The sequence below is a fragment of the Accipiter gentilis genome, chromosome 8, assembly GCF_929443795.1.
Source record: "Accipiter gentilis chromosome 8, bAccGen1.1, whole genome shotgun sequence".
Lineage (NCBI taxonomy): Eukaryota > Metazoa > Chordata > Aves > Accipitriformes > Accipitridae > Astur > Astur gentilis.
The window spans coordinates 21,045,287-21,069,946 of NC_064887.1; the positions used below are offsets into that span (position 1 = coordinate 21,045,287).

The 24,660-nt window shown below is 38.8% G+C and overlaps 1 protein-coding gene across 2 annotated transcripts in view; it reads right to left on the minus strand.

The window, feature by feature from the left end:
- The window catches only part of DPYD (dihydropyrimidine dehydrogenase), a 374,453-nt gene that overhangs the window by 74,136 nt on the left and 275,657 nt on the right, over positions 1–24,660 (minus strand). For both annotated transcript variants that reach the window (XM_049808457.1, XM_049808458.1), the window contains 2 exons: positions 22,648–22,768; positions 21,664–21,783 (listed from right to left, as the gene is read on the minus strand). In XM_049808457.1, coding sequence (XP_049664414.1) covers positions 21,664–21,783; positions 22,648–22,768 — 241 coding nt within the window. The remainder of the gene's footprint in view (positions 1–21,663; positions 21,784–22,647; positions 22,769–24,660) is intronic.

Consider the following 24,660-nt stretch of genomic DNA (forward strand, 5'->3'; position numbering starts at 1 on the left):
ATCAGTCAAGGAAACCCAATAGGCAAAATACAACACGAAGGAGGAGCAGAACATACGTCAATCAAATCCTCTCCCTCATCAGTGCAGGTAGGCAGAGCTGCCCTTGTCCTCTGAGGGTAGCAGACTGATGACAAACTGATGAGAGGTATTATACCTACTTACTTGTTTGAGTGTTTATTTTTCCTTAGGAAGTAAAAAAACCTTTACCAATGCCAGAAGACACATGTTTTATTACAACTTCATAAGTCCTTGGAGTCCCCAGAGGACTTGATCCTGTCATGCACCAAAAAATGTTCACTAGATTGAGGCCTGAGAGCCAAACTTAATACCTTCTTCAAGGAGAAGCCTGGCATTAAGCTTCAAGCAACCCAGTAGCTTTGGAAGTTCCTAGGAGAACCAATTCAGATCTTGATCCCAGTGATCCACCAATGGGGAAAAAACCTGTCTCAGAAGTCTTGAATGCTGGGCTACATTCTCACTGGCAATACATTGCACCAACGTGGTAGTTTAAAGTCTTTTACACGTATTTGCAGCAGCTCTAAATGGGCCTTTAGGTAAAGATGATCCAGGTCCATAAAAAAATAGCCAACAGAACTGAGGTGAATCAATTCAGACTGATAACACTGAGCCTGAATCTTGAAGCAGTCTGAATGGTCTTTATCAAACTCTGTCAACAAACCCCCCCAGATTTACAAGGAAAGCAAACTCTCATACCTTTGGTTAGTAGGTGACTTAAAAGCAAATTTGTGTATCTATGGTTACTAGATGGAACAAAAATGAATTTGGGTCATAATTCTCCCAATTCTGTGCATTGTAAAGTAAAATTAATTTTTAATTTACATTATATTATATTACACTGCAGTTCTTTATGAATTTAATATCAGATTTAAACCACAGAGCCTAAATGTTACAAAGAAAAATTAGCTGATACATTATTTTTTATTAATATATTACTGATAAAGTCTGTGGTGCTAAAAAAAATAAAACCCCCAAATCTAAGCAAGATCACCCTCCCTCCCTCTGTAAATACATTCTTGGAAGACAGCTGACATTGTTATCTTCCTGACTGTTAAAATTAATGATGCTAATGACAAAATAAGCCAATGACAGCAAATACTAGACTTTAGTGAAAAAGCATTACATAAGGGAATTGGTCTGGGAAAGCTTAGGCATTGTAGATGATCAATCCAATGCTGCAGGAAGTAACTGGATAAGAAAGTTTGGGGATTAGGAAAAAAAACAGAGAAAACATAATTCTTTGTTAAGACATTTTCTGCATAATGTGTACGCTGTCTAGCACTGGTGTTCAAAGTACTTTATACATGTATATATAAATAAAATCTGCATTCACAAAAAGTCCAGGGAAATGTGCAGGTAATACACAGTTACTTTGCATTGCATTCCTTCCGATTGCAATTATTCTATATGTTCTTTCTCTCTCCCACCTGTAGGTGGCCACCATAAGCTACACTTATCAAATAACTCATTAGCAGGGTTTTCAATACTGTCATATCCAGATAATTAGCAATTTATTTAAATAACCAATTTCTGTGGAAATAATTGCCATGGAATGCCCTGAACCTACTTTTTATAAACTATAATAAAAGTGTTAAGATAATCCCTGACATTTGCAAATGCCATTAGTTCACCTTTCCTTTTGATAGTGCTATGGCATTATGTTTAAACAATTACCCGATAACGTGGCAGTTTAATGAAACAGCATAGCAGGCACATCCTTCAAAATGGCCAGAGAATGCATTTATATGCAGAAGAAAACCCAATGAATAGACATGTTTAGAGAGAAAGACTATCCACAGCTGTTATGAGCTCCCCAAATAGGACGCACAATATTCAGTGCACAAAAGAATATAGGAAGTGCCCAAAGACTAAGTTCAATACGGACCTTGCCACAGCTTTAATGGTGCACAGCCCAACACTTCTCAGGATCCAGACAAGACTCTTTCCACTGCTCCCTATCTATTTCACAGCCTAGGCAGTCCTTCTGTCCATTACTACTCATACATTAATAGCCATTTGCCAAAATCACTAATAATAATGTACTATTTAGCTAGGCTCCGGCTATTTCCAACCAAAACTTCTAATTACTCATTTACCAAATGGAGCATTCAAAGAAATATTCATTTTATGGGATGGCTCTACAACAGTTAGCCTCTATCTTCAAAGCAATGGCTATCTAGCGTTTCATTTTACCGACAGTTTGTGAAGGGTGATGCGCCAACACTACCAAATCAATGGCAAAGGTTCTGCTGACTTCAGTGAAGTCAGGACTTTACTCCAAGACTTTAGAATAACGTTAAGGATTCTGCAGATTTTAAACAATTTCTATCTCACTGCCATTGCTGGCTCTTGAAACCATGTCAACTGACTGCATTTTACTCATTTTTGTTAGCATATCATGACTATCTATGACATTTATGGCTTGATAAACTGGTGGTGTGTTAATATTTTCTCTGATAATTATTTCCCCCTTCTTTTTTATTTCAAAGTTTACTTCTCATTTGATTCTATTTGTGATACCTATGGGTTTGAGTCCAACCTGTGACTGGAAAAAAGAAGTAATGATTTTGCTTCATGTCTCCTTCAAAAAAAAATTGTATCAAAATAGAAAAAAAAAGGTGGAACTTTAACAAGCACAGAGAAAAATCAGTGTCCTGCTTAGGATTTTTTTTTAATCATTTTTGAACTCATACTAATGATTATTTATGCTCTTTCAGCTGAAAGTTCATAAAATCACCAGAGTTTTCATTCAATAAATGTTTAACAGTCATCAGAGACTTATCTCAATTAAAAAGGTTAGAATCAGAGAAAGAGAGAGAGAAAAAGTAAATTTTTCTTATCTGTAAATATTATTTATCCAGGAAGACCTGGGGGAATTTTCACTCATATTGAACTTCAGCAGGAAAAATCAAGAGGACAGATACAAATTGTTTTGTGGTTGCTGCAAGAGCTGGTTAAACATTTTCTAACAAAGCCATTCTCTCACTGAAAACTACAGATCTACTAAAAATCGATGCTTCTGGTGATCTGCATGAAACCTAGCAAAGCATTTTCTGTTGCAATTTATCACATGTTCATTATTTAATTTCATTCGTGCTTTCTACTTTGGTTTGACTTGAAGCTGGAAATTGCCTCACACCATGCTTTACATGTTCTTTGGTTGCCTTGGTATGCCCTTTCTTCTTCCTGGCTGCTTCGCTATTGCTCCCCATCGTGACTCAGAATCTGAGCCACATGGTTTGGTGCCGTGGAGGTGAGCATAGTGTGCTGCTAAAGGAGGTCTGGCACCTTTTGCACTGCACTTCTCCACTGGGCCAGTACAAAACTTGCCTTTTACCAAGAAAGTGGTAGTGCTAGTAAAATAAAACAAATAATGATACAACAGTAATGATAAAATAATAAAAGTAGTGCTAATAACTGAGGTACGCTCCCAACGTAACACAAGGAAAAAGACATGCGAATTAGACCAGAGTAAAAGCCAAGGGACAGTCCATCTAAGAAATATTGCCCAGAGTTACCAGACAAGACCGTTGCAGCCATCACAGAGGGACAAATGAGTTCCTACCAAATTCTGCCGGGCAATCCTTCCCCCAAAAAGTTGCGAGTTCTTCACTTTTAACACACGGTAGGTCTCACTGCCCATTTATTTCAGTGGAGAGACAGGTGTGTTTAACTCAAAGTCTAGTGAAAGTGTTTGTGGCTATTTACCCAGAAGCTTACAGATTTGTTCAAAGGCAGCATTGCTTCTGTCAGCCTCAGATATAGTACTACCTTTTAGCTGGTTTTAACCTCCTTAACAACAACTGCCACGGTCAACATGACCATGGTGCCAGAAAGCGGGACGTGCACGTGTGTCTGTGTCTGTGCCTGAACTTTAGTGCATGCGTAACTCTAACCATACAAAGGCAATTTGTTATATCTAAGGTCACATTGGAAGAGTGGTGACTGGCTGCTGAGCAGGGTGCTGAGGTTCCTACAGTGTATTTAAAAATAAAACCATTACTGAAAAATGTAGTACAACAACTTCGCAGGTTATTTACAAAACCTGAAGCACACATCGTACTGTTTAATAACCACTTGTCTAAGAAGTCCATTACAGAAAGGGAGGCAGAGCTTATGGAAGTACAGCAAACTAAATAAACCAGATCTAGATATCTAGAAAGCTCAGATGAAGTATTTCCTTCTCCCTTTACATAACTCCAGATTATTCTTATCCTATTTTGAGGTTTATCTATTTTATTTTGTCTATCTTTCTATTTTATCTATCTCATCCAGTTGCTACTGTCTGGTAATATACAATTTTATGTACGGATGTATTTAGATCTATTTATAGATACATAAAATATATTAAAAATATGAGAGCATGAACACAAAATTTTTGTGAAACAAATTACTCGATTTCAGCAAAAAAGACTGTATTTGCCTGTGCAATAGTGTGTGTGGCTACACACACATCTACCATATTATTATTACATATCCATATAATCTGTGTGAGTATATATATACATGCACACTTAGTAGATATATTTCCATATTCACATATACATAAAACAGTGGATGACACGTCCCCTGATAAAACCTGTTATTTCAACACTTCAAGTGAAAAGTGTTAAAATAAATGGCTCATCACATACAATGTGTTAAAATAAATGTTTATTTCAACACTGTGTGTATCATAGCCATTTATTTCAACACTTCTCGTTTCTCAAGACTCACACAACCAAGAGTAGGAGAACTGATAGCTATACCTAAGGTAGTTGAAGCATACAGACCTACTCATCTGCTTGCCATAGGATGAGTAGGAAGTTATTTGACAATTTTCTTTCTCCCAGCAATAAATGGAAACTACCTACCTTGACTGTTCATGGGGATCTGCATGTGTCTGTAAGTTGGTGGGCTGGATCATTATTTGGAAAGAAGAAGGACCATTACATGAGTCTGTTGAGGTATTTGGAAAGCAAGCTGCTGCTACCAGGGTAGGATTGGGAAAAGAAGCAAAGTATGGGGGCTTTTGACAATTTCACTTTGCAATTTTGCAGTTCAACACAAAGGGATCTGGGCAGACAGACACTTGTGAACAAGAGCAAAAACTAGAGCTGTTCATAGTGAAGGCTGGAAGGGATGTGATTTTTGCAGAACAAGACAAATTATAACCCAGTGACCAAATTATGAGTTAAGAAAGAACAGCTGGGTTCCCACTCTATCCTGCTGAAAATAGTTTCTTGGGAGGATTCTTCAGCTCAAAAGACTTGCCTTATTTATTTTAACACAGAACCTGAAGGATCTTTGGAGCAGAAGCTTTCCAACTTTAGGTGGTCTCTAAAGTACAAATACAGTCTTAGGGAGCTTCATGTTGGTGTGTTTAGATTAGTGTCAGCATCTGAACTTGCTCTGACAGCTTGGACATTACATTATACGCCAGTGTTAAACTAGCGTAAGTTTCTTTCTCTGCCTTCTTTTGGGAGGAAAGCAGAAGAAGCTCCCATTCTCTGGTAGCTCCCACTGGAGCCGGAGGGCACTATGCCTTTATAGATCAGTCTCTAAGGCAAAAGGCAGGATGAGGATGAAGAAATTTAAATAATGCACAAAATATGCACAAAAAACTTCACAAACTACAAGTCCCCTCTGAGCAATATTTACCACTAACTTGCCTGCAATGTTTTCTTACAGCTCTCCTACTTTGAAAAACTCTCAAAGCATGATTAGAGATTGCCTAGGCCCTAGCAAGACAGTGTGGCCTTAAGAAGATAAACACTTGGCAGGGAGTTCTCTTTTCTTTTTCTTGTACTTTTTCTTCCCTGAAATTGCAGATCTATGTGCTGGCCTGGACAGAACACAAACACACAAATTAAACTAACGAAATGTTAGCAAAGACTTTGCAACCAGCACACCCTGTCAGAACACTGTTTTGCACCCAGACAACGAAAAATTGAGACCACAGTTTCATCAACCCACAGATAAATTCACTGCCTCAAGCCAAGCCACTGCACAGTGCTAGTTGCCTATATTCAAACATCTCTCTTCCTGTAAAGTTATCTTCCCCCAGTGTCACCTTTGGCAGATAAAACACTATAATCATTTTGTAGCAGAATAGTGTGCAATGCAATGAAAGTTCTCCAGAAAAAAAAAATGTTTTCATCCTTTCACTTTCTTCAGATGTGATTAGTTCCAGAAAGAGGAGGTATCATCACTCCTTTGAAGGCACTGTAGGTTATAAGATTGGTCCTCAGAAGCTGGCAACATATAATAAAAGTGCTTCATTCCTAAACATCAATCAGTTTCAAGAATGGCAGTAGCTCACAGAATGGTAATAATGGAAATATTCGGCTAATAACTACTGTAGACATTAAAACACTATATGACAGATATGCTGTGTTCATTACAGAGGAACACTTTCTTATAATTACGGTTTTATAACTAGGTACATAAGTTTCTAAATATTTAGTTCCTTATACTTTGGTATTTTTGTACTGAAATTTATATGACAATACTTAGTTACCCATAAAAGAAGAGGCCCCCTCCACTCCAACAGAGAGTTGATACCTTGGCTTTAGCTGAGACCTTGGCTGTGCATGGATGACAATTTTAAAGAAAGGCTTTTTCTTCTGTTCCTTCTTTTTAATAACCTTCACAATTACAGGAAGTTTCATGCCATTTCTTTAGCTGAGAGTGTACAGCAAGCTGAAGAGTTAATGCCTTAATGAAAAGCAAAATAATAGCATGTCCATGCTGTGTAAACTATTTGTGGTATAAAGGAAGCACAAGCCTTATTTGTGGAGGCCTTTACTAGCTCTGGATATATTATCAAGGGTTGGTAATTAAAACATGGTTACATCAGTCCTGCTTGTGACCAGCCACAGAACTCAATGCTGATTGCAAGATGAAATTATGCACCTGTATCATAACAGCATTAATAGGGCTAAATACTCATTTGTTTGATGTATTCAGAGCAACATAAGGGGATGCGAGGGAAGTTAGTGCATTGTTCTGTCAGATGATTTTAATTGTTATCCAATGAGGGCAGCTCAGAGGGTAAGGGACTTAACTTATGTACTTACTCATTGCCTTGGCTTCCACTGAAGAAAACTAGTAGCAACACAATTCCTAGACTGCATTCACTGGTCTTCAGTGATCAAAGTAAAGGCCAACAAACTGAAAGCCAGGGGCCCACAAAGTGTTTGTTGATTTTAAAACACTGATCAGAACACATGCTGCTGCTGCTAAACACATACCAGCAATATTTGGCACTTATGCAAAGCCTTCTAGGAGAGGATATGCAAATGCTATACAAAGGTATAATATTTTTGTCTCACAGAAGAGAAAGGGTGCAAAGAGAGGCCTGGAAATCTGTGTGTGAAAAGAGCAATTCCACCTGAGCAGAAGACACAGCAGTCAGCCCTCCAGGTCACAAATCCCTCATCCCTTGTTCCAGGATGTCATATTGCCCTTTTCTCTAAAACTGCTGGTAATTTAAAGGATACGTTTTTAGAAGTATGCTTTGTAAATCAACTCAGGCAGTCTCGTCTTAGAAGTAAATTACATACTAATGTCCTGAGCACCTTATTCTGTGCATATTCAAGGATGAATTTTTATGCCCATTCGAGCCACAGCCTCAAGCATGGGAATATGGCTGTTCACAGAACTCTACAGGACTGCTGTTGACTGTTGCTGCCACCCATAAAGGAATTACGTTCTTCCCTCCTATTCTTCTCTAATCTAAAATAAAACATATCTGAAACACTTGATTCACTCTGGGGGCAGTATCTTTGGGCAAAACTGGGTTGCCTCATTGTTCTTCCTGGTCATGCAGAATTATTAGGAATTCTGGAGGTTATTTTAAGCTATCAATGTACATATGAAAATGAAGAGATCCCATTTGCATGAGCTATCGCTGACATAATACTGTGTATGGAACACTCAAAGAGGAAGACTCACAAAAGCATAAGTGTTCCATGTGAAACTCTAACACATCTGTTCAGCACTGAAAAGCCAGCATTTAAGTCCAAAGTGCTAGAGAGCTGAGACAAGTGCATTTTTGGAATCAAAACAAATGCTGGTAATTTAAGAAAATACTATGAAGCACACAAAGACTGTACAATGCCATATGTTGCACAATGCATCTGGTAATCAATTTAGTGTATATGCCAAATTCACTAGAAGCCCAAATAGGCTTAAGTTCTTTATTCAGAAATTCAAAAAGTAAACTACAAGCATTATAAACATGGTGCACTTACAATTAAAAAAAAAAGTGGATTTTTCTTTTTACTTACAGAACACAAATAAAAATTAATCTCCTAAATTATATCCCATAATTAATACATGTCCAAGCTTCACTTTCAACCAACAGCTTTCACAGACTCACAGTCTTAGGACACGGTGTGTTCTACAGTATAAAAGATATCGAAGGTTTGAAGTCATGAAGGTTTTATGCTGTCATTTGTGATTCTATACACAATACATTACTGAAGATGTCATCAAACACAGATGTACAAGCAACCTTGCATGTATTGTAGTCCTAAATGAAATATTAATCCACAGTTAAAGTATTAAAATTAAAGTAGAAATCCCTAATTCAAGTGGACAGTATCACCTATAAAGCCAAAATTGTGTAGGATAATAAGTTTTCAGACTTGGGTTACAGTGTCACTGCAGAGACTTGAGCTGTGTTAACTCACCAAGCTTGATCTTGCTTGCCAGAGCATGCTCGTCAATATTTAGGTCCCAGGGAGCATGTCATGAGTCTTTACAAAAACTAGCTTAAATACAAAATACTATAGCAGCTGCTGTGATCCTTTTTCTAACACTGAGATTAAATTGCTGAAATTTGTTTTGAGCTTTTTAAACCAGAAGATGTGTGTCATATACCTACTGTAACAAGAATATAAGAAACAGCATTAAGGGATTGCAATGCTGTTATTAGGGCTTATTAAAATACAGAAAAACACCAGATGCTTTACATTAACTGATTGGAAGATATTTTAATGTCAAGCATACAAATATCACTTTCTTCTGTGATATCAGATTAGAAAACAGACTGGGCTAAAATAAGATACATCTGTGTTTTCAAAAAAAGAAGTCTAACCTGCACCAGCAAAAAACTGAATTATTTACTTGCCTAACCACCAGAATTTCATTACAAAATGCAGGAACACAGTATCTTAGGCATTTGACAGCGGTACCTAGATTAGGAATATACTAATCTCAAATTTCTGATGCAGTCAATGGAGCTAGAACAGAACCCACCTCTGAGAATGCCCATCTCCTTACAGTGATGAGGTAGAAGCTTAAGTCTCCTCGTGAAGTGCCTGAAGTTCAGCGGGATAACCGTTAGCCGTACTTGGTTAGCACATCAGCTCACAGCTGCCTGTGAGATCCCTGACAGTGAGTGCATATCAGTAGCTGTATTTTAGCAAGTCCCTGGCCTCCTTGGGGACAGTCTGGAAGGGCTCTCAGACACAGAGGTGTCCTGGTAGTAATGGCAGCTCATGAAAGCAATGCAGGTAGCATAAGAAGAAGAGAGTACCACTACTGCCTGCCTTCTCTGCCCAGCAAACCTTTGGCTCAGTGAATCTTATTTACGGGAAACAGAGGGAAACAGCAAAGGACATTGGAAAGAGCCTTGGAAGAAGCCCAAGTTTGGAAAAGAGATTGTAAGAGTCACAATTTTCTTTTATTTTTGAAGACCCTTTTACCACCCCACACTATCTGCCTTTAACAGTAAGCTGGGGATGTTCTCAGAGCTGTAAAATAGCGAGCCTGAAAGAAAAGAAAAATAAAGACATTGGAAGGAAATCTGTGTGCCAGCCCCATGCAGAACAGAACTCCTTCCTAAAATTCCCCTCAACAAGATGAAGCAAGACTTGGGATGACTTCCCTGCCTCTGGGAGGGTCTACCTCCTCTATGGATACCTGCCAAGGGCTGATCCTCTAATGCATTTTTATGAACAACAAAGATGCAAGCAATCTCTTCACTATTTCAATAAACCAGATTGTACCACGAAGCAGGCTTTTTCAAAATCTTTCTTAGGGAAAATAAGTTGCCACCCAATCCTCCTTGGTGGTCTGAATTCGTCAAATCCTGCCTTTGATAAGTTCTGAAGAAGCTGCTCGATTTATAAGAAAAAGCAACCGATTCTTAAAAGCCTTGTCCGGCAATACCTTTTCTGCAAGTGCTCCTAATGCACAGAATTTATCAGGGCCTAGAATGAGAAGATTTCTCTCAGTACTCCTTATTAAAATCTAAGCAGCTCTTGACTGGGCATATATCCAAAGATCGGTGAAAATACCGTCAAAGCTTGTGTATTCAATAGGCAGGCAGCTGACACAGCATTAACAGTGTAAGCACAGCAATAACTGACAGGGAGTAAGATAAGCTCAGCCCAGCCAAAATGTGGACTGGAGTAATCATACATTCTTTTAAAAACCAATAGGTCACTCAATAGGGCCATGAAATGTATATAAATGGCCAGACACAACCATAACACAGTTAACCATGTCTTCATTGGCATGCCTGCTTGCAAAAAAACCCCACAGTTTTCTTCTCATTTTGAGCTTCCTGTAACAAAGTTCTTCACAGCATCAGCCTTGCCTCAGTGCTGAGTCATGTGTGGTACCACACATTTTATGGATAGATCTCATGTCATTAAAAACACCCTCTCTCTATATCTGCCACGGCTGCGCAATAGATTTCTCATTCTGAAACAGTGGGACACTGCTCAATGGTTCTCACTTGGCTCTCACTTAACCCAAATAATGGTGGCTCAATCCCTGACTATGAGTGTCTTTGGGGATTTAAACAGGATTTAGTAAAGACGGTTATACAGTGCATCTTAATAGGGAAGACATTTGCAATTATCTGGCAATGTCGAAACTGCAAATCGATCATAAACTGGAAAACCAAATTATGACAGCAGGTTTCCTAAAAGATTTTGTAGGATATGTTTGTATATCCTGTGTGTGGGCAGGATATCTGTATAGATCATTCTATACAATGGTGTGCTTGCATGAAAAGGCACATTAAAATGCAGATCCCTTAGCTGACTGCTATATATTACTTGCATTCTTTTGAAAGGTAAAAAAAATTCTTCTGAGGTTGTGAAATACTTTTATAAATGCTTCTGGCAATAACTCATCAGAGATGATGTGATGCCCAGTGAAATACAAACCCAGGATCTACCCAGTTAAACAAATCTGCTATATTTTGTGTTCTGTATTTTATGTATGAAGCTGGCATTAGGATTTATTCATCATTCAAGTAGGATACTAAAAAATACAGAATGTTAGTGGGATTTAGGTGAATAAAGATGTGTTCACTATGATGATGAGTTCATCATAAATCATAGCTAACCAGTGGTAAAATTTTCAAAGGCTACTCCTATATGGAAGCAGGACAGCAGCAATAAATGCGTAAGTATGTCCTTTTAGTGCTGCTGGATGTAAAGCAAAGCCCTGGGTTAAAAGTTGTCCCAAGGATTATATCCTTTTTTCCTAAACCCCTGTATCTGATTGTCCAAATATCCTGCAACTAGATTAACGTCAGCAAGCACAGTTTCATGTAACCTTCTCTTCAAGCCACTTCCTGACCCATTTCCAAAACACATTGATCCAGTGTTTTGTAGGTACCAAGAATGATGGGAGGCCCAACATCCTCACAGAGATGCCCAAGCCATTGAGGCTACTGAGGCTACTGAAGCAGGTGGAGGAGCTAGCACGCAGTACAGAAGTTGGGGTGTATTGTCAGCAGTGGTAGTATCCCCAGACTGACAGTGGAAGACAGTAGTCAGTTGGCCTATCCTGCAAGCACAGCTGTCCCACAGGGAGAAGGGAGAACAGGAGGAAGCTCCATGCTAACAAATGTTAAGTAAGAAGACATTTTTCTATTTATTTGTTAGCTCATATTTTGATGTTAAATGTATTGCCTTTTTTTTTTTTTTTTCCATGAATGTAAAAACGTGTTTACTGTTCAGGTAAGATGAGAATATGTCTTCCACTGAATACAGATGGGCTCTACAACCAGTATATGCCACATGGTGACTAGATCAAATCAATATGCAAAGTAAGATACGGAAAAAAATGAACATGCTTAAGACATACCAGGTCAGTACTCAGGGATTTTAACTTCTGCTGATACAATTGTTAATCAGAATTGTTTACAAACTCTGCCAGATTCTTGGGGTTTGGGGGGAATTACAATTAGAACTTCTGCTCTGTGACAGGTACAGTTTATATTTTTCACAGAAGATGGTTGCCTCATTGATCATTCTCAAGTACCACCTGTATCACAAACCATGCTGTTGCTTTGGATACAGAATAACAAAGTCAGCAGAAGATATAATTGTGGGCACGATCAACAGCAGGGAGCTTGTAACACTGACATGTATTCACATGAATTTGGACCCTGCTTCTTTTGTCAGGTCTTTCCTCTGCGTCCTATATGGAAGCTCCCTAAACTCTCATAACCTGTATTCAAGTTTGAATCCATCACACATGTACACTGCAACACAGATTTGCAGACCTCCAGGCCAACTTGAACACTACCACCTGAAATTATCTTCTTTGACCTCCAGCCTATGACCACATGCTTAACCACTTAGAATTACTGCTTCTATATAAAATGTACTTGTGCATTGCCTGCAACACTGAGAGCAGAAAGCTAGGCCCAACTCTAACTTGCGTGATTGCTGGAGACCAGTTGGCAAGCCAGAGTGACCCTTCTAACTGGTCACGGAGCAGCCGCTAGAATATCATAAAGCACGCAGCTCTCACAGTTTAGACACACTTTTGTAGTGACTAGTAGCCTTTCAATTGTATGAAAGACTGGAGAATTATACTGCATGCCACCACAGCCTCTAGTCCTCGTTCAAGCTGCACTTGGAAGTCAAAAGACATTTTGACTTCATTGTGATTATCTGAGGAGAAAGGTGAGCAAGATCAGATTGAGAGAACTGCTGAGACTTAATGGAAAACAAACCTAGCAGTAGACTTCACCAGAGCTTTTCTCAATTTTTATTATTTTAATTAATGTCGATTTGAAATTTTTGATAGTATTTTAATTCCTGTGTTAGAATAAACTGAAAAGTACTTAAATGCCAAGTACTTTCCAGATAAATAATTCATAAGATACTTCAAGCAGTTATATTTAAATGACCTCCAAAATGAATTGTAGTAAGTTTTTTATGATAGAAATACATCGGTTTTCAACATGATAATCTCCAAAAGACATGACACAAAAATATTCTGAGTATTTGCTTAAAATTGGAAGAGGTGATCATAGGAGAAAGAGACACCTTCTCCCCTAGACTTGACAGACATGGAAAGACAATCAACTTGTGCTGACAAGGACAACACCAGTGGGTTCAATCTTGCTGATATTATCGGAAGGAGAAATGTTCTCTTCCTGACTGACTTACACCTCCTCATCACGTCATAGTTTGCATATGGTACATTCACCTCTACCCATGACTGTAATTGGGCTTAAACACCAGCTTCTGCTCCACCAGCCTGCTTTAAAATGCTTTGACATCTCTTTTTTCTATTCATTTCCATTCTTTGTTAATCAGCTTATGTCTCCAAGCTGCTAACTAGAAGAGCACTCTTTACTTAATCATGTTAGTCCATACCATTATGTGAACTGATTTCCCATGTTATCTACCTGCACCCAGATTAAAACTGCACCTTCTTTCACCCATGCTTGGGCAAGTTGGCCACAGTTATCCTCTTGTATTTTTACTATATTATGTCTGAGTAGAATTTATGATTTTATCTGAATCACCTTCTGACTTTTGCCTTTGGTAGCCATCAGTAAGACTTGATAGCTTAACAGTTATCTGTTTATTAAAAACCCCCACTCATCTGGGAAATGAATTATTTCAAGCAGACATATTCTATATGAGCTTTGATGTAAACAGTAAATCCAGAGTGTTCAACAACAGTAGTTTAGAGATTGATCTAATTACAGGCTAGTAAAACAGGAGAATATAGCCGATTGCATTTCTAAAACCCTGTACAGACCAGCAACAGTTAACGACGATTTTATGGTTTTCTAGGAGTTTGGAACAAATACTTGGCTTTTAGTCTGAGAGCAATGTTGGACATTTCTGTCTGATGCTTGGGGGATTCAGCCAACTAACAGATACATTTGGTGAAGAATCTCATTCTAGTCATGCCCTCCCTTCCTAATTTCCCTTTTCACTGTTTTGTCGTCTTTGCCTGTTCCTCAGGGAACCGTGTGATTGATAGCCTAATCCAATGACTGTATTACAGCTGCCTCAACTTGGACTCTTTTCCTTATCATTAGCAGTTAGCCTATGGTTAAATTCACAGCTCACTGCTTGGTACAGCCCCTGAGATTTAAGGGTCTGGCCTTTAGAAAATATTTAACATAAAATTGAAATCTTGACATACTGAGAATTCAGTTCTCTGCAAGGCTTCTTTAATTAATCCAATGTACTGTACCATTGTTCTATATGAGGCTGTGACATGGTGAACTGTTACTGACGCTCACAGAGATGTGTAATTCTAAATTAAACACTCACTTACATGTACCTACACTGCGTTTGTTTCCCAAGTACATGTGCATGAATGTGAAAATTTAAATTCAATCTATAACAATAATAAAACACAAACCAATTGCACTTCAAGAGTAAAGACTTCTCATTCATTTCAAGCTTAGAATGAGTTTTTTTCAAAGTAAGAGGAGAAAACACAGCTTTGTTCAAATGCTGTGTGTAAAGACTCATGCTTCATTCTTTTTCCAGGACTCGTTTAATCTTTTTTGGTGAATGAAATCAATTGTGATCATTTTTAATCAACTACAAATGGCACCTGTGCTAGAAGTGTAAAGCGTTTTCTTTGTGGAAAAGAAATTGGCTAAACAATATTAGAAGTGGAAAAAATATGCTTAGTTCTCCGACCTTATCTGGAGAATAATACTTATTTTTAAATAGCTATGGGAAGGATGTAGACCTTGATCTATGCTGTAAACCTTTGCTCTACTTCAGTCAGTCGATGAGCTGCAAGCTTCTATGAAAATGGCAGCTGAGTCCCAGATGAAAAATTATGCATCTCATAAACTGCTATTCTGCTGAAATGTCAAGCTATGGCAGGGCTGTACCTCAAACTCAGCACTTGGCATTTTCCTTCTGTCTGCTTTGTTGCCATGAAGCAAACATGAACAGTGAGGATTTGTGTAGGGCAGGTAGCAGGCGAGCTCCCTGTCAAAAATCTATTATTAGGGCTCTGATCTCTCCTGCACAGACCAGTGATGGCAGAACACTAAGAGAAATCAGACTGCTGCAAGGACATGATGGAAAACAGAGGACTCTTTGTGAATCCTGACATAATATATGCAAATAAGGGCTTTTAATGGCTGAGCTACATTTAACAGAAATAATAAAACGAAATTAAAATTGTACAACAGCATATATTTGTTTTTTACTCCTATCCACACTGTTTTATAAATATATGTTAAGGTAAATAGTCTTTAACTCTTGGTAAATATTTATATTAAACAGAAGTGCCTATGCATACATACATTTTGGTTTGTTTCCAGCGATGGGCAGCTTTTCATTCATTTCTATTGACCAAAATCCTCACTGCACAGTCACTGAGAACTGTGTTTAGGAAAGTGAATGCTCTTGGTTTTTTCCCACTTTTCTTTTAATGATGTGTCATAAATTTAAAATTAAAAGGCAGCCCTTATTATTATAACTTCCACTTTTCCTCTTTCAATATAATTCATACATTTCAGATTAGAATATATGCCCCTATTAATAATGTCAATTATTCATATAATGTATACATTTTCATTTAATGAAATAACACCTGCAAAGCATTTCCTTAAAGGTCACAATTGCTGTCTGACAGGGTTTTTTTGTAAAAACAGACAGCTCCACTAACTTACTTCAGAAGTAACTAAAATTAATGGCCTCTGCTGATTTCCAACAATTATACGTTCCCACATTTAATGACTGAATCTGCTATCTAGATATATTCTGACATCCCATGTGGTCAGCTATGAAGTTATAACATACAACTTTCTGAATCTCTCTTGTTCTGGAAAACATAGAAACATATGTACTGAAACATGCTGTGCAATATATTTGTGCAAAAAATGCCAAAATACTACAGAATGTAATAACTGGACAAAGCAATAAGAGCATGTACACATGAGGTGTTTGAAATACTACTGTAAAATACTGCAATATTTTTGCAACAAAGCATTAAAAGGATACATAGCAAGTGCACCATAGAGAGATTTGCTTTTAACCTAAGTTTTTTGCAAAGTCCAGTGTATGTTTTTATAAATTTATCCCCTAAGGATCTGGCTTCCAGACAAAAACAAAGAAACAAACAGATGACAAAGAACAAAAAAACATGGAAATTCAAACAGAAGCTCTGCTCTATTTTGCCTGCAATAGATATCCTATTGTGCTGCAATGTGGTGTTTTTTATAAAACACATCTGGAATATGGAAGCACACTATGAAAGCTCATGGAAACACTTTAGTTTTTTTTAATTTTAAAATACATTTAAAGGGAACAAATCTTAGGGAAGCATGTAGCTGCTGACAGTATATTAATATTTCTCTGGGAAACCTGGGATCTTATTCTAGTATCTATAAAATACACATTTTTGAAATAATTTATATGTACGCAGACTAAAACATCTCTTTCAGAGCCAGAGGTCATTATCTTTTGTGAGGATAAAAACCAGCATTAGCTTCTCTTTAAGAAACAAATACTCTGCATTACACGTTTATGGGAAGAACTCGTGGTTAAAATCACATGTATTCTATATTCTCAAACCCAAAATACTGCTGGATCAATTCTAAAAGCTCCTTAATGGAAATCAAAGTACATGTCTAATCCTGCAAACACATATGATAGTTATACAGTTTGGGAAGCCATACCTTAATTTTAGTGTTTTTCTTTCACCGTAAGGGCTTATTTCCTTAATCATATTTTGGAGGCTTCATTAGGACATTTCGACTTTTTGAGTAATAGGCAGTTCCTGGAAACTTATAAAAAATGGATGAAGACTGGGATCCTCTAAGCACAATGTCCTCTCATGTAATGGGGCCACAGAAATCTGTAGGGCTACCACAGCCCTTGGGGTCAGCTGAGGCTCCATGGTACCAATTAGAAATTAATTTTCTTTAGAAAACAAAAATTTGTCAAAATTAAAGTGAAATTTTTCCTGCAAATATTTTTTGGCACCAGGATAGAGGTAGAAGGTGAAGAAAAACCAGAGAGGTTTTACAATGCTCAATAGTCGGAGGGTAAACTTGGAATCCTGGGGACCCGGATGGGAACTGGGCTCACACCTGGGATTTAAAGCTGCCTCTCCCAAGTCAGGCTTGTGCGCAGGTCAGCAGACTGTGCTAGCATGAGTGTGTATCCTGTGAGAGCTGTTTCACTTTGTATTAATAATTCAATATTTACAGGGAAGTAGAGAAAAGAGAGAGACTAATCCTACAGTCTAGTGGTCAAACATCCACCTGGGATACTGGGATCCTTCCCTGACAAAACCACCCAACAAACAGGAGGGTAGGAAGGAGGAAACAGTGATGCCTCTTACAGCTTAGCAATTTTCAGCTGATCAAGGTAGATCAAAACAGGAAAGTCACTGCCCAAGCACAGGGTGGGAGGAAAACACTAACTGTGACAACTCAAAGCTAAACAGGGGTTTTAAAGTGATCTCACTAAGTCTCTCCTTCTTTGAAAGATTTTAAAAAAAAAAGTTTTAAAAACCAGAGACATAAGTCTGTTCTCAAAACATCTCAGGATCTATCAAGATGTTAGTAAGCTTTTTTAATTATTATTTTATGTATGTTAGACAAACCATAGGAAACTACCTGTCATTTAGTAATTTAAAAGGAATTAAAAAGAAACTCCCTCTACAAGTTCTCTCTTTTCAGGTAAAACGAGTGACAATCCTTCTGCATATAGCTACTTCTGCATGAGGCAGACGAGAAGAGGAGGGAAGAGGAGGCCAAGGGGAAGTCATATATGGAAAACATTTCTTCAGTACATGGCCATGTAGAAGCATGTTTTTGGACAGTGGAGGGCAGGGAGGACTGCAAGTCAAAATATCAGGCTGCAGCTAGGCCAGGGCATTAACATACTTTCATTAATTTCTCTTTGATGGAAACCTTTATCACACTCCGAGGAGCGAGTCTGCACTCACCCAGAGAAGGCATCCCGCACCGTATAAAGAAACTTGTGGACATTGCGAATTTATAAAACATTGAAGAACAGCCGTCCTTTAAGAGAACGACTTCCTGGCAGCGTGATCTGGTCCCTGCCACCCAGCCGCAGAGCTTCCCCAGCCACGCTGCCAGGCCGCCAGCCCCCTCAGCTGCCACGGGGCCCCACGAAGCGCCTCCCTCCCCTCAGGTCCTGCTGGCTGGCGGGTGGGCGGGAGCCAGGCCTGAGCTTTGAGCACAGCCCTTCAGCAAGCAGAGGGAGGAGCGGGCCTGCAGCCTCACTTCGGGGTGTGAAGTGCTGACTTTTGCATTTTGAGCTGCAGTGGCTTACCTCCGGCTTTCTGCTGGCTGCCTCCTCTCGCCCGCTGCGGCCCTCCATGGCGGCGCAGGGCTCCTGCAGCTTGCAGGGGAGAGAATGGAAATGCAGAGCGCAGAGAACAGCATGCATTTCTCCACGTGATGACAAGGGAGGAATGTGTCCCTGCTGCTGATGGTGGACCCTACGAGCAGCAGCTTCTGCTTTTCACTCTCCGAAGCAGAAGCACCCTTTTAGATGGAGCAACCCCTATACTAACAGGTGATGCTACTGGAGGTCGGGAGAGTTTCCTGTGAATTATGTGTAAAGAGAAGGGGAAAAAAGATAAGCAGGCCCAGGCTGATCTAAAATCCAGTTTAATCCAGCACTCCAGAAACGCTCCATTGCGAGCAATTCCTCACCAGCTGGGTGAGGCTGAGGGTCACCAGCTTTGAGCCTTGGTACGTCTCAGACCTCACCAGCCCACCTGACTGAGGGGACTCTGCGCTGCAACCTCCACGGGGCTGGGGGTCACCCACAGTCCCGGGCCACCCACGGTCATGCAGCATCATGAGCGCAGCACCCCGTGGGACAGAGGTTCCTGCTGCACTTACTGCACTTCTCTGCCAAGCAAGCATCATTTCTAGTCCAGAAAAGAACTGAAATCTGTGCAACTCGAAAAAATCCAGAAAGCGAGATACAGCTTGGCTACACGCTGTATCTGCTCTAGGTTTGTGCACTAGAGAACAGGATAAACCAGCTGTGCTTTGGTAAAACACACGGAAAATGGACCAGACTCATTGCTTTTACAATAGCGCTGATTTTCACTTCAAAAATTAATTCTCTCTAGAGAGGACTTATTCCAAAACACAACCAAAACTTACTGACTCTACCAGGTAATAAAATAGAACAAGAAGTTTAAGCACATTAAAATACAAAACCAATACTTTACACTAGGAAGCGACTTCCATGCCAGGACCACAGAGCACTTCCAAACAAGCCTGTAGGCATGTAAGTGGTGTTACTGCCGTTTCACAGACAGGAGAAATAAAGCACAGAAAGGTCAAGTGTCTGGCTGCAGGCCACGCGGCTCAGCCCTGGCACGGCCAGGAACAGACCTCAGAAGTATGGCCACCCTGCCCTTTTCCCTAACAAGACAACACGCTCTCCCATTTTTTGTCTTCTTGTAAGTATGCTAGCTCTCTTGATTTAAAATTGCTTTCCTGCTTTCATGAATTTGTATACTGCTATATCCTTATCGCTGAGCAGAAAGTATTGCAATGTGCTGCAGAGCCTATTGACTTTATTGGCTCTGTGGCTTTCTTTTGCACCATGAGTTGTGGGATTGGGACCTAGCAATGCCAATTATCAGCAAGAAACCTTTATATGATTGTCTGTAACAATATGCTCTTTCAAAACATAATAAATTGACAGAACTTCCAGTGGTTTTTCCAAATAAATAACCAGATTTGCGTCATAGGTAATGGTGCATCTTAAAATTACATTCTCTATCTCCTCTGATACATGTAAAACTTCAGGAAAAAAAATACATTTATATACTTACATATAAACACACATATATATAAAAATAAAATAAAGAACGAACTTTTCCTCAGGTCCCACTTATAACAGAATTATAAACCATGGAAATGCTGGTACGTCCTCCCTTATAGCTGAGCATCCAGGTGCCACTGTAATTTACACTACATACATGTTTCAAATTTGTGACATAAGAGACACACTTTTCATAATGCGGCCATTTTATAGATTTTATTAGACAGACTTATGGTAGGAAGGAATATTCAGAGATTGCAACTTAAATGAGAAAATGTGAATGGTTTTACTTATATAAAATACTACTGCAATAGTTCTTTTATTAATTTTTAATGCACAGCACCCACTGTGACCTCCTTTATTCTTTTCCTGTCAACATGGCAGGCTAGAAAAATTGAAATGGGCTGTAGCTGTTCTCTTCTTGTTCCTCTCTTCCTCCCATTTTGCATAATATTAAAATATAACATCTTATTGGACTGTCACTGTGAAATAATCATTATGCAATAGGCATAATGATTTTTTCTGATTGTTATCTCTTCCTTACTTTTCAGCGTTCTCTAAAAAATTCCAAATTCCATGTAGTTATCTAAGGTAATAAGGCAATTTTCCACTGAATACACTCGTCTGAATTAAAAGTTTGTTTAAAAGTTATCTTTTGCTATGTTTCTTATGGTTCTCTAAGGATAACACCAGTCACATAAAATAAAGCATTTTTTGCCTGTCTGGTCTCCTCTGATCACGTTTTCGGGGTGAGGTAGGAGGCGGGTCCGATAAAATAGTGTTTGACTCAATCAGGAGGATGCTATTACTTCTGTTATGTATATTTACTGCTACCTCTATCACCAAGGAGACTAATCTCCATACCAGTAAAGTCAAGAAGCTCACAGAATTGTCTTTGCAGGGCCAAGTTCATGTTGTCACAGCAACAGAGTGCACAGGGTCAATAGATTAATACATTAGTGTGCACAGGCGCTGAACTGGAGTGTAAAAGTTTTGCTGCTGGTTTTAAAATTAAACTGTGAATCAGGACTTGGAAATATGGCCTACAAAAGATATTCTTGTATATCTCACGGAATAGGCTACCAAAATACACATATATTTGCCTAATACAGTCTATCATTTTTACCACAGCAGGAAAAGGAGGAAATAACCGCCTTGGAAGAGGTGCACTCGGTGGGAAGGAGGGAGGAAGGCTGGAGTTCAGGCTATGAAACATACACTGCATTTGGATTGTTGATATTTCCCCCTGCGATGCCCTTTCATTAGCCTCTGTCTAACGTGGGGCCTGACAATTGTGACAGAATGAAAAATTTGAGGAAAAGCGAGGGTCATGAGAGAAGAGATTTCCTTCCCTCTCCAGTGACCCTATCACAGTATTCTGATGCAGCACTTTACCATTAAGGAAAGGGCAACCCAAGAGCCTTCACACTTAATCTGTTCCATCTGTCATGACTATTAGAAACATTGACCAGCAGTGAGCTTTAAGGACTCGGTGCTACTGCAGACATGATATTCTAGCCCACTACAAGGACCTCCTGATGTTTTGAAAGCCTCCAAGGAAGTACCACGCATCAAAAAGGGCAACACCTACCTGACACACCACCATATGTGGTCCTCAGTCCTCCACCAACTGCTGGCCAAGGTGTGCTGTCTGCTTTCAGTCCCATCAGTCCTGACACAGTGTTGGTGGCTGTAACACCATCTGCGCCACCTGTGAAAGAAAAGGTTACTTTTTTTTAAATCATGTGTATAAGAAGAAGAGAGGAAAAAACAGAACAGAAAAACTGTGAAACTGTGAAATAACTAGAAATTCAAATAAACAGCTGAAGATGGAAAACAACAAACTGTAAGGGGATATGCAGAAGGGTCCTTAAGACCAATCCTGGGCTGATAAATTTAACAGTAGCTTCAAAGCAGGCTGCATCAGTTGAAAGAGCTGTAAGGGCTGTAAGACAGCACGTTGGAAACACTGGAGCTGACAGGCAGATCTCTGCCCTTCAGCTGTGTGGGACAGAACCTGCTACAGTGGTTGTACAACACCTGGAGGTGCCCCAGCACAGGGGTCACCTCCTCCAAGCTTGTGAGGAGCAAGACAAAATGAACAATGCAACAGAGAAATGATGACCATGGTCCTAAGTGATGGATTAATACACCTACTTGAAAACTTAATTTCCTGCCATGTTGTACTTTAAATTCTAAAGAAAAAAAAAATAAATATACCTTTAAATGGTGTATTTCTGTTCTCACACATCACTTTCACTACTAAATGTAGGAATAGGGCAACTTACAGTGGTATGGTAAATGTATACATATGATAGAAATAGTAGCGTGCAGACAAACACACACACAAATATATATGATTTATGGTTAACAGTCTAATATAGGTCTCATCAAATATATCTATATTCTAGAAACATGGACAAAATTAAGAAGCCTTTGATCACTGTGCTTATTCCAAATACATCAAATAAACTATTTTCATATTAGTTTCTGTTATTATTCCAGCAACTCCCCTATCTTAACCCCATCCAGCAAATTAGTAAATCTGCACAGCTTGTGCACTGGAGTCGGTTACCTTCTTGCGCAGCCATCGCAATATTCACAATATCAGTGACATTTGGGGTCAGCTTGGCAAAGAAAGGAATCTGAACAGCTTGTCTAACCCAGCGACAGATGTTCCGTACCAGCTCTGGATCCTGTTCAAATAGGTCAAATAAATATAGAACATAATTAAAAGTAATATGAACAAAAGGTATATCAAGGAAATAGAAAACTTTGCTATAAGGGGCTATACTGCGATTTTGTGAAATTACATATCAGGACTGAACCTTATCTCATTAGATAACTTATTTCAGACACATCGAGTAACTGCAAATCCATTACAGAAAGGTTAGTTCACGAAAAAAAAGGAAAAATTGCCTTTTTTTCTTTTTTTCCAAAAGACAAAGACATCACAAAATGTTCCCTTCCCAGAGTGTGGAAAATACCATTTTGGATGACAAAGGCTTTCTTCACCCATTTATTTTTAAAATTACTTTTCAGTTTTAATGATTCACTCTATGTAAGGTATATTGAAAATAACCAGTATCCTATAAAATAACATGAACCTGAAGCATTGGCTGATCATGCCTTAATCAGAACAACAAGGATGAGTTGAGGTTGTAGGGCTATCAGAATGCAATTCAGCATTTCTGAACTCTCCTCTGACTTCAGAGAATAACTTGGGATGGCCATAGTGTAAATGGAAGATCAAAATCTTCTCTTTTAAAGCCAGAAATCAAAATCTTCAAATGTTGGCTTTTCCTGATTTCGAGGCATTTACTTCCCTTATGGAACACATCTCATGTAGACAATAATCAACTATTCTTTCCTTTGAGAACAGCTCAGTGGAACTGACATTCTGCATCTGGCACATATAATGGTTATTGTTCAATATAATTCTTAGGGTACGGGTTGTTGTTTTTTTCTGTTGGCTATTAATATTGCTCTCCAACAAATACCTTAAAATTTGCAATACTGATGCATGTAGAACATGGTGCGTGATCTGGTTAAAAACTGAATGCTGCTATTACAAGATTTAGTTCAAATATAACCTGTGGGTAGGCTAATTGGTACCGCAGCGATTATTTACATTTACTAAATCTTTATCACACTCTCAGATAATTAAGTCTGTCATATATGAATAATTTTCTCCCATTTGGATATTGTAAAAACTCAGAAAGCTGCAGTGCTATGTAGTAACTGAAAATGGGATGAACATAAATGATGTTTAGTTTAAAACAATCTGGTGGACACCAAGGCTGTCAGTCTAGTGAACACATGGGAAATATCCCCTTGTTGTTTTTTCTTTTTACACCGGTGGTTAAATACAAACAAAAAAAACCCCACAGGCTGTGTTCCTAGAAAGCACACAGTGCTTGACATGAACCGTAAAACCCTGAGACTTAGCTGTGCTATTCCAAGAAAAATGGTGATCTCCCCACCCATGCAGCTTCCATGAAATATGTATGAATGCTGCAGTATGAAAGTAGTTGGATCTCTGACTTTCATTTCTGTTTTGAATTTCCTTGAGGCCCAATGCAGAAATGAGAGACCCTCTAGAAGACATGAACTGTATATCCTTTATGTTAATTCTTCTCCTTAGAAATCCTTGTAATAATGTTCAGGATGTTGGCAACACATAACTCATTATGCTGACTTCATTGTGCTTATAGTGCTGCCATAAAAATTCTTACTCCAACACACACTAAGACTTAAAAAAAATGCAATTATTTTAATCCACATTGAATAACTTATTGGGATATCTCTTTCATTCATATAAACCCAATTTCCATCCTACCTAAGACAAATTAACTAGTTTGTCTTTCTTAATAATTTGACCTTTTTTCCCCCCCCCCCCCGAAGTAAGTAAAGACCTTTATTTTCTATCAGTTCTGCTTCTCCCACACCAAGATTAATGCAACAAATGCTGTGGAAGGGTCTTCAGTTTCTCAAGCTAGTAAACACTTTAAATACCTGATTCCACAGCACATGTTTAGACAAAGCCCTTTTGAAAGGTTCAGTTCTACCAGTCTTGGAAACCTGCCCA